The following is an 11,297-nucleotide window of genomic DNA, read 5'->3' as shown; positions in this document are numbered from 1 at the left end:
CATCCTTCTACGACAGGTTTCTGCAAGTCGCGTGAAGATGGATGGGCATGTAAGACAACAGCATCCGTACTGCTTGTATGAATGATTTGTCACTTGCGCTACGGCGTCCCATTTATCCTCAATACTCAAAACAAATATTTGTCAAAACTTGCTATTGAGCTTCGATGTTCAAGTAATGGTAATGACTTCTATGAGCTTCTTCGCCTTCCTAAATCTGTTGCAGAACAGCATATCTTCCCAAAGCGCTCATTCCTGAAAACCACTGCACGACTGCAAACCCTACCCTTGGTCCTTCCACCAGACTAATCGACCATCCAATATTCAGTCAGACTCAGCACCGATAGCTTCGTAAGGATCGTCATCGTCATTGTTCTGACTGACAACATCGTCCTCGTCGTTGTCTTCCGCCTCTTCGGTAACTGCATGCGGATCACCATAGATTCCTTGCTCTTCCAATTCACCCACCATACTATCGAGCTCTCTCTGCTGCATGTCCGTCTCTTCGCTTGCAGCTCTTCTCGTGGCCTGCTCGCCGTCTTGGCTCTCCACTTCCTCTTCCATCTCAACCTCTCTTTCCGTTCTCCCCGCTGTGGCTTGACCAGAAGTTGCGCTCCCAGCCGAGGTGTCTTGTGGACGCGTACCGCTGCCAGGACTCCCGGCACCACCAATGCTTGTTCTCCGACTTCCACTTGAGCTTGGCGTATACACATTACGCAATAGCTCATAGTTGATTCTACTGGAATACGCCCGTTTCTTCATCATCATTTCCACCGCCTCAGCAGTAGTACTTGCAAGCACCTCCCCAGCCTCAAGCCGTTGTTCCCAGTCGGGGCCAAGCTGCGATGCGTATTGTTTGAGATCACCAATACGCTGCCGTCTCCGCTGTCGCGTCTTTTTGGGTCGATATGTTCCTGCTGCCACTGCCATTTCGTACTTGAGTCTCTTCGCTGCTTGAGCGCGAAGCCAATCCGCATTGACCGAAGTCCAGATCCGGGTTTTGATCCGCACTTCTTCCTCGTTTAATAGACAATGTTCAACTTCAGCATCGTCCAAAAATTCACTTTCGTCTATTGTAGCTGACGTCGGAATTTCGCGGGGTGTCTGGGCAATTTCTGACGACTCAGCTTCGGCAGCGCACGCCACTTCCATAGTAGACTGTAGTGCATCGGTATCTAAATCGAACGGATCTCCTAAAGCTGTCGCAATTTGAGGATCAATCGTAGGATCTTGACTTCCTTCGTCTTGCTTGCGGCGCCTGCTTCTTCGCCGAGCAGTTGTTGAGGATTCCTCAGATTGCGACGTAATTATCATGGCTCCAGGTTGCAAGTTTTCCTCATATACCCCGGCTTTGCTTTTGGCATGGATATCTGATCCGGTGGGCTGACCACGAAGGCTAGTCCGCGTTGCTGATCTTGTCTGACGTCTTTCAGCACCAGCACTTGATAGACTTGGATTGAGGGAGGGCTTTTCATTGGATGGGGAGAGATTCGTATCCTCAGAGGTAGCATTGCTAGGGCTTTCAATACTAGCGGACGCCGCAGTATCTGCCTCTGCTCGCTCTTGGGTACCTGCGTTTTCAGGCCTGTCGGAGCTTGCCATCTGTCCTTGAGAGCTCTCTGGGGTCGGATTCTGTAGCTCGTCGGTTTCTTGTTCAGCGGCCGCCAACTTTTTGCGAGCAGAAGATCTAGTTGGTTGTTTACGCTTCCGAGTAATTGGAGGGCCCAACAAGCCTTGGCCCGTTGGGAGACTACTTTCAGGGGACTGAAGTGACCCAGTTGTTCCTGGTGTTTGTGATGTCATTTCTGCACCAGATATTGACGCAATACCTGGGTCGATCGGTATTGGAGGAGGAGGCATACTTTGACTAGCAGCTTGACCTTGTTGAGTATTGACTGGGGTCGATAGCTGCATGTTTGATGATAGGATGGCAGGGTCAGTCACAGCCCTTGAAGGCGACACATCTTCACCATCATCGTCGAATTCGAGACGCCTCTCTTTTCGCTTTCCCTTTTTCTTCTTCCTCATACCATCCTTATTCTGGTTAAATGCTGGTGGATCATGGGCACCCTCAAGATCTTTAGTTCGGAATTCTTGCACGCTCTGGCCACTACTCTCAAGAGCTTTGAATTCCTCCAGTCGCTTGAAAATAGTCACTTCGTTGACCTTCACTACGTATACCATCTCACGGGAAGTACGGCGAAAATTATTCATTCGCGCTGCTAATATTAGAGCAGCGCCACATATACCAGCTGGCCTTCGTCCAGGCGTCATCCAGTCGCGATTCATTCTTTGCACTATACGTACGGCATCGTTGGCTACCCTCATTGTCTCTGGCCCAAATTCTAGACGCTGAGCGAAACGAAAGATGAGATCTTCTGGGTTAATGGGGTTGATTAAGAACCCGTTCGGGTTTACTCGAAGTGCGTTTACTAGGTCAGTGTAGACGGTCCCCAGTGTGAAGACATTCAGCTATACACCTTTAGAATTCTTCGCGGTTGTTTATTTCGAGGCGACTTACGTTAAGAATGTCGGCAAAGTCAATCAGCATGTAGTGATTCGGGTTTTCTCGCTGGCACCGACATGCTATATATAAAGCAACGGCGGCAACACTTTTTGTCCTTCGTCCCTGGATGAAATTCATAGAAGCGGCTAATCTGAAGAATTGTAACCCAGCCTCCTGGAGTGCCGGATTGATCTGCAGAGCAGCGCAGATCTGAACAGCGTATCGTCTCCCTGTCTCTGTCAGCAACCACTCAATCGTCAAGGAGAAAGCTAGGTCTTCACCTGTGGCATTAGTCTGTTCCAGACCAGACATCTGCCTATTGATGCCCGCGACATCTTCACCGCGTACTTGACCTGAGTCAACGCCGACATGGTGTCCATGGACGACAGCTCGACCACCTTCGAGGCCGTATTGTAGGTCGGTGACTAGATCGGGTGAGTCGTCCGCTACGGTACCACAGCTCTCGCAGACAAGTTTCCCATCTTCTACAGTTAGGCTAGTCGGCTCTGTGCAGTCAGGATTGACACAACGTTCTGGGGTGGCTTTCTGGATTCGGGGTCTTGGGCGTGGTTGAGGGTTCTTGAGGCTGTCGAGCCGCTGCACCCTCTGACCAGGAGGTCTAGGGGGAATTTGGGCCGCACTGACATCTGAGCTTGATCACCTCTTTGTACGTGCAGGGTCTGACTCAGAATTGTGTGTCGGAGCCTTCTCTCCTGTGACTTGGTCTTGTTGTTTACGGTCAGTCTCCTACAGCATTCTCTAATGCTCCTTCGACGTCAGCTTCCACTCATGGCCTGGTTTCTCTCGCCATCTTTCGCGTTGCGGCACCAGAGTGTGAGATGGCGAGATTCCAAAAAGGTGGCGGAGCGGGAAAATTGCGGGGAACTCCCAAAATTTCGGCAAAGCTTGAAAGAGCAGTGTTCGAATCCCAATGCGACCTTTTCCTGCCAATTTATTTGCACGCCTCGTCAAGACGATGAACTTGTACAAATGATCGTAGACTACTTCATAATAATGGAAAATTCGCCTTTTTTGCATGGCGCAAGGCCAAACGCGAGAGCGATCAGATTGGGTTGGGTTGTTGGTAATGCAGAGCGTTTTCTCCAGGTGAAAAGAACAATTCTTCGTAATATCCTATGCATACATACATCTACTCAAAATAGAAAATGCTTTAAGTCGCGCCGGCCTTTGGGGTATCATACGCTTTCAAGTCAGATTCTGCCCATTACTCCCTCGCCCAAATATCAGCGACTTTTGTACTTAACGCACTCTTGATCGCATTCTTCCCCATCAGGCCCCCTAATTTCTTGTCCAGCATGCCCTGCTTCTGCTTGTCGGTCTCACAGCTCTCGAATGCTTCCACAAGGGCCCTTGGTGTTGGCCATATCTTCTGAATCGCGATAGCCTTTTCGCCACTGATGCCTCTCGTGCACATCAGCATCTTGAGGTATACGTCTCGAAGCGTCAGACTATCACTTTTAGAAGCCAAGGAAGAGAAGGCAGGGAATGTCACATTGTAGTTGAGGTGACACTCGTGCTTTCTTAGGTGGGCTAATAAAGGTAGGTAGTTTGTTGAAGTCAGCGCCGAAGAAGGGATAACGTGCAAAGGCTTCTTCTCGTATAGCGACTTCAGCAGTGTGGTCATGCGGTGAAGGTACCTTATTGACTCGTCCAATTTTTGTGTACGTTGAAGGAAATAGCCATTGATGACCTGTGTGCCGGCTATTGCACCTTTGATCTGTTCTTGAAAATGCTTGGCCCTTTCTTCCGACAGATGTGTCTGTTCGATCAAATAGACGACCTTCATTCCCGATCGACCCAATCGATATTTCTGCTCATTGAAACGCTTATCGATGATGCTGCTAACCAAGTCATCAAACCGCTTCCGTTCAACAATCCAGTCCAGAGCAATTTCCTGGCCCTCTTCACCATGGGAGGCGAGGAGGTTCCGATCGTGGAGCCTTGCAACCCAACAGATGTCCCCCAACGGTAGCGGACGCACGTCGCCCACTGTTCCTTCCTTGCCGAAGAGAACTTCCGTGCCCAATTGACTTAGTGTCTTAGCGATATATTCGCGGTCTTCCTTTGAACGAACTTCTCGATTATCGAGGAGAAGCCGAACCGAAAATTCCCCTGGACGAACAACAATGGGCTTGAAAGTGGGTAACGACTCTGCGCGCTTGGCTTCTTGATTAGTAGGCTTTGTTGGAAGAGAGTTGCGTATTTGACGCGAGTCTTCGGGTAGAACACTTTTGCTGCTCCTTTCAATATCCTCGGCCCTGACACTGCCTTGAACAGTGATCACAGTTTCCGGGGGCTCCGGACTTGAAAGAAGATCAACGACTGCCGCTTGCGTAGGTGCCTTTCTAGCTTGGTTCTTGGAAGATGGAATTTTCTTGTCTTTTGAAGCTTCATCTCGGTGAGGCTTGGATGACAAGCCTTCGAAAGGGCCGTTTCTTCTAGATAGATGCGCCTGGGCTGATTTGACGGCCGGATTTAATTCAGAATTACTTAAGTCTTCGAGGTCCACAATGTTCGAAGCAGCTCTCTCTGGTACACCAGATGTACTCATATCTGCAATTGAAGCGAATCCCTTTTCGTTTCGTGGATTGTCATTCAGCAACGTTTGGCCCTTCTCCACTCCTCTCATCTTATGCGCAATTTCCCACCCCTCTTCAGTCAGCATGTATTTCTCCACTGGTCTCCCTCTTTTGTAGACAAGGTCTTTCTCCATCAGAGTCTTCATAGAGTTCCAAGCGGTAAAGTACTTGGTCTGGCCCTCGTCAATGAAGGATGCGTCTGACAAGGGCTGCGCCTGGTCAATGAGCTGAGACTTAATGAGCCCCTGGCAGGATTCTTCCTGTGATAGGACCATGAGCAAGGCATAAGCTCCACTGCGATGTTTGGGCACGTAGGGTTTCTCTTTGCGCCGCTTTTTGGGGGCGGCGTGGGCTCTTCGGTCAAGTTCAGATCTTCCAAACCAGATCGTTTTTTCCCTCGAGCTTTTCTTGGCAAAGGTAGACCATTGGCTTCGCAGTGTTCCATCATTGTTTTCGTCAATCTCTCGCAGATCTTCTCTCCAATGCCACCTAATTTCTTCGCTTCCGAGGGGTGACTCAATTGGAGAGGGCATGCTTTCATCGACCGGTAGGCACGTTGGTATCTTTGGAAATCAGTCACTTGCTCGATTCGTGATTGAGGCATTATTACGATGATGCGCCTTTAGTATCGCGCTCCCTGGCCTCTTCCCACCACTCCTTAAGCCATTGTACAAGGAGAGGGTTTGCGACAGGCGTCGCTGGATCTGTGGGCATTGTGCGAAGTCAATTATCGTGCGACGTTCATACATATCGAGTAAGGTACTTTCAATGCTGGCGATTGCTCGTTGAGACGATGCAACATCCCTGCTGAAGTGTTTGTTTATTTTCGCGGGTGCGGAGGCTCCTGCCTTGCTACCAAATACTCAGGGCTTTTTTTAATAAGAGATATTCTAACCTGTTTGGGAAATGCTCTCAATGGAGACTTGGGTATTTCAACAATTAAGAGCCGCTCAATTAACTTCAAAAACTTAGAATCGACTCTTTGTATTAAAAACACAAAGCAGATGAGTTTGCAAATCAATTGAACCTCGCTAAATGGTTCAAATACCCACGTCTCTATTATGGGCTTTTCCCGAACAGGTTAGAATATCTCTTATTAAAAAAAGCCCCGAGTATACGACAGGTATACATGATACGTGTATGTGCTGATGTCTGCGCATTCATGCGCTCCGAAACCACTCATTGTACCTTGAAGTCGTAGCGGGTGCCAAGGCTCTGGCAATCATCCTCCCTTGCTTCTTTTTTCAGCCCGCTTTGCTCTAGCATCAGTGCATGGTTCGTACTTCAGCATTAAAGAGTTGCCCCATTGCGATCAGTCGTGGTAGTTACTTCAAAGGGAGCATGAAGTGAGTCAAAGCTTTGTGAAAAAGGAGCACTCCGTTTGTGTTTCCATCTTTCGTGGGGTCAAGCTACGACATTCCTGTCCGTAGCATGAGGTTGAACACCCTTTCGTGCGCGTGTCAATGTACAGCAGTGAGGCATAGGGTAGCATCAAGGACGACCTGTGGCCGGAATAAGCTTTACCCTGCAGGATCCTACTGCGGCTCCTCAAAAACCTGCGTTGTCAGATGCTTATCTTATGTCAGCAGCGGACGTTCTTACCCAGACGAGGACTAGAACTTTGATTCACTCTTAGCAATGGATTTTGTGTATTTGAATCCCTTCAAACTTCCAATCGTTCACTTGAAACAAAAGTTGTTGTAAAATTAGCAGGCTTTTGAGGTAGCTGAAATAGGAAGTGGCCACCATGCCTATCGATTTTCATCTTTCGCCCGCAGAGGAAGGCATCAGGAAGGCCGCTGCTGGCTTTGCTGCTGGCCCTCTCAAAGATGCCAAGAAGACTTACATGAAGTATCAGGAGCATTCTGAGCGATTTCAATCAACGAAACCCATCTATAGTCAAGCCGTGGCCGGCGGCCTGATCAAAGGTCAGATACCGCCTCACCTAGGCGGTGCTGGTGGCACCTTGACAGAAGCTGCAATATTGGTCGAGGAGATGTACGCTGTTGAGCCCGCTGCATCCCTGACGATTTTTTCCACTGGTCTAGGCCTGATCCCTATGAATCTTGCGTCGAAGCCTGAGCATAAGGAATTCATTGGTCCATTTCTCAGCGGCCAGGGCGAGCCGCTAGCGAGCCTTGTATTTTCAGAGCCGGGCGGTGTTGCAAATTTTCTTGAGAAGGGAGCTCCAGGACTAGGCACAACTGCGACGCTTGAGGGAGATGAATGGGTACTCAATGGAGACAAGGTATGTACCATGTATGATTCCAGAGCGAAAGGGCATCTTCGTTTTTCTTCGGAGACTCACGATGCTAAATTGTACTCCAGATATGGGCTACCAACAGCGCAGGTTGGGATTTCAAAGGCCCAGATCTCTCATGTGTAGTCTGTCGAACCACCAATCCCGCCACTGACGAGGCCGCCGACGCGGTCATGATACTCCTCGTAACGAGAGCCGACATCGAACGCAACACTCCAGACGCATTCAAAGTCGTGCGACACATCTCTACTGCAGGCCATACCGCCTGCTCAGGCCCACACATCAGATACACCAACCTCAGACTGCCCTCCAAAAATCTCCTCTGTCCACCTGGCACCGCTGCGCCAATTGTCTCAGCAGCGTTCGACATGACTGCCGTGCTAGTCGGCGCTATGAGCGTGGGCGTCATGCGCGCCGCTTTCGATGCTGCTCTGGCCTTTGCGAAAGGCGATAACCGCCGCGGAGCTTCCGAGCTGCTGACTAGACAAGCTGTAGCAGACTTACTGAGCGGTATCAAGATGCAGGCGGAAGCTTGCAGAGCGCTGACATGGAAAGCTGCTCATTCTCTGCAGAATGGACCTGGCGATTATAACGCTAGACGGGAGCTGGCTCTGGCGGCAAAGATCTATTGCTCGGATGCTTGCACTAAGGCTGTCACTGATGCTATTAATGTGGTTGGGATGTAAGACAAACCTTGATAATATCAACTTAGTTTACGATCATATTGCTGACTTGATGATCGTAGAACGGCATACGACGCAGATCAACCCTTTGCGGATCTTTTGAACACTGCTATGGTATTGCCAATCTTTGATGGAGGAAATGTGGGCATCAGACGTCGACATATGCAAGAATTGATGCTGTCAAAGGATTATGATCCTTGGGCATCAACATACGGTCCTACAGAGTAAAGCAGCTAGGGACTTCTTTGGACTCAGGGTACTACTGCCCTCTCTAGAATTACATATTTTAAGTTGAGCGAGCATGTCTATCAGAAGTAAGACAAGTTCTTCACAGGGGGAAGTTCACTATTCTGAAAATTTTGGCGATCCTTTAAGTCGATGGCGCGGCTATTGAAAGCCGACTTTTCAACCTGAAGTGGCATTGATTCGGCTTTTCGATCCCAATTTTTGAAGATTCTGTTTGGTCTCAAGTTTCAAATGTGTTCTAAGAGGTCGAAGAACCAGAAAAGCGGCATTTCTCAACTTTCTTGCAAGGATTCAAGTCCGGAGCAAAATTACCACGAACTTTTCTTCAAACGATTCTGACAAATACTACTATTCATTCACAGCGCGGCATTGAGACCTGTCACCCACATGCTCCAGGTCTAAACGCCTCTACCAGCGTACCAACCAACGCTACCACCCACTCCGTCTCTCAACCTCCCACTCCCCCTTCCGCTGCCCATACATCCCCCAAAAACCTTCGCCACATCACCCGGCCTCACCAGCCCCTCCTCATCCCCCACTGCCCCCCAACCGTCACCATACCCACATGCACCCCCTGCCCCTCATACATCCCCGCAAGCACCCTCACCAAACTCGCCTGCGCCGACTTCGCCATTGACAGCGAAAACACCTCCGCCAACGGCTGATGCACGATAAAGCCACTGGTCACAAACAAAGCCGGATGACTATCCGGCTTCTCCTTCCCCAGCTTCACCAAATGCGGGAGAACGACGCTGGCGGTCGTGTACAGACCCAGATTCGGGATTTTGAAATCCTCGACGATGTCCTCGGGCGCGTAGGTCGGGAATGGAGAGGGCTGGACGCGCGCGGCGTTGTAGAGGACTACTTCCGGGGTGCCGAGGTCGGAGAGGGCGGTGTTCAGAGTGGCGGTGAGGGCGGAGGGGGAGGTTACGTCGACCTCATAGGTGCTGATGTTGGTGGAGGGGGCGGTGGTTTTTATGGAGGTGCTGGCCGCGGAGAGCGTGGCGGCGGTGCGGGAGAAGAGGGCGATTGTGGTGAAGGAGTGGGAGGCAAAAAGAGTGGCGGTGGAGGTGGAGATGAGGGGGCCGGTGCCTATGATGAAGAGGGGACCTGCTGGTGCCATGGTTGATGTGAATTTGAAGGGTGAGATGTTTGGGGAGCGAGGTAGGATGAAGTATATGGGTTGGGGGGCGTTTTTATGTGGTGGGAAAGAACAATCTGATTATAAATGTTAGATCGGAGGAATGGAGTAGTACGATAGCTCGAGGAAATGATCCTTCTTGAGCGATTCAGATTCTCCGGTGTGTGACTAAGGCGGTGAGGTAGCATGAACCTGTGACTGCTGTAAGAGCTCCCTAAAAGTTATATCCGGACGAAAGAATTCTCAGCTCGCGGATTAGTCAGGTAAACAGGGTTACATCACGGTTGGCTTAGTAATCTTGAAGTTAAGGAGAATGCATCTCCGCGAAAGATTTGAATGCAATGACACTTGGTAGATGCATGACACATAGTTCTCACCTCTGCAAGCCGGCTGACATGACAATTGATAGAACCGAAAAAGGGCGAGACCATGGTCATTACATGTCAGCAAGATTGCTTCCCTTTAAATCAAAACTAGAATTAAATATATGCTCTGAAGAAAACTTTTGATATTAGTAGAGAGACTTTGCTTGAATGCCGAAGAAAGCCCGCTTGAGTGAGGGAGAAGAAAATATCGGCTAGTATATTTGAGCCTGTGTGCGAGCTGAGTTTGATTTGAAGGGCAGACTTCTGCCTGTGTGCATATGGAATGGGAGACGCGTTGACTAGATCGCTTAACCGTTGAAGATATCATTGGAAATCAATTGGTGGATGCATCTTCCATGAAGGAACGCAAGTCCGTAGATTGACAAGTTTCAAAATTTTCAAATATTCAAGAATGATTGCCGCTTATCAATCTCCATGAGTTCCATCGGCAAGCAAGGCTCTCGTGAATCTAGGCCAACACGTCGGCTACAGCAATATCCGCGTCGACAACTTTACCTGTTCATTGTATGAAGGATGACGTATGTAAGCCATCTTCTAGCAGCTAACAAGTCATTCAATGAACCCTAAGCTAGTCGCAAGACCACGCTGGAGCATTTGAGACCAGCAATGTATATTCGAAGTTTAAGGTGTCCTGGCGGGGTCGAAAGATCATTCAAAACTTTGGAACCATGCTCTCTCCAGTGGCATGAAGTTCATCAGGCTTGTTGACTCGATACGTATCATCTGAGTGAGTCACGAAGCGACTTGATGCTTGCCGACCCCCCGAGGCCAGCCCTTCGTTAACCCTTGTGATCCAAGAAAGGTTCAAAGAGGGCGATACATGCTCGGACCAGCGTTCACATGCCCGCAGCAAAGTCCTTGTTCATTGCCAGAAGCTCAAATTTCTCGAGACAACCCGTCCCGTGATGAGGCTGGCTCTCGATCATAATCATAATGCAGCTTTTCCACATTTAGTTGTAAGGGTTGACCCATCGAATTTGCTGTCATGATTCGGCTGTCTAAACCTCGATTCACACTGTAAAGATATAGAATGACTCGGGCGGTATACCAGGGTAGTAAGATCTAGGCTCACTACTTTAATTTTAGCCTGCGCAAGTTCGCGGGACATTTCCGCTCAACCTCCATTCTCTCAAAACATTTCATGACTGGGAAACGTTCTGCAAAGGAGGCAAAATGACGCCAGATCTGCAGCAACTGTATGCACTTCCACTGACATCTAGTGGTGCTCCGATTTTGTATCTGCCTAGTCGAGTTGGGACATCATGTGCAGCCCATCGAGAGGGAGCCTAGGATCAGCCCCGAAGGCTCATGGGAGGGATCACAACGATATATGCACGCCAAGAAGCACCAAGACTATCACAAGCCTATGACAGGCCTCTTGGGCCGAGACGGGGCCTTGGCATACGACCTCGACCCTATCTCTCGTGGGAGTCAGAGGGAGAAAGCTCGCCGTTGATAGTCGCTGCCCCTCATCTCAC

At 49.5% G+C, this 11,297-nt stretch overlaps 2 protein-coding genes across 2 annotated transcripts; one reads left to right on the top strand and one right to left on the bottom strand.

The window, feature by feature from the left end:
* Positions 1-321: 321 nt before the first annotated feature.
* KY384_000523 (uncharacterized protein) lies at positions 322-5,636 on the bottom strand (the record flags this gene model as incomplete). Its single annotated transcript, XM_044809059.1, has 3 exons — positions 322-2,469; positions 2,519-3,150; positions 3,773-5,636. The coding sequence occupies 3 exons, from the start codon at positions 5,634-5,636 to the stop codon at positions 322-324; spliced, it is 4,644 nt and encodes a 1,547-aa protein (XP_044665046.1).
* Positions 5,637-6,850: 1,214 nt separating this feature from the next.
* Positions 6,851-8,274, top strand: KY384_000522 (uncharacterized protein; the record flags this gene model as incomplete). Its single annotated transcript, XM_044809058.1, has 3 exons — positions 6,851-7,351; positions 7,432-8,045; positions 8,109-8,274. The coding sequence occupies 3 exons, from the start codon at positions 6,851-6,853 to the stop codon at positions 8,272-8,274; spliced, it is 1,281 nt and encodes a 426-aa protein (XP_044665045.1).
* Positions 8,275-11,297: the final 3,023 nt, after the last annotated feature.

The sequence above is a fragment of the Bacidia gigantensis genome (assembly GCF_019456465.1).
Source record: "Bacidia gigantensis strain McMullin 20006 chromosome Unknown contig_74, whole genome shotgun sequence".
Lineage (NCBI taxonomy): Eukaryota > Fungi > Ascomycota > Lecanoromycetes > Lecanorales > Ramalinaceae > Bacidia > Bacidia gigantensis.
This window is presented reverse-complemented; position numbering and strand designations above follow the sequence as displayed.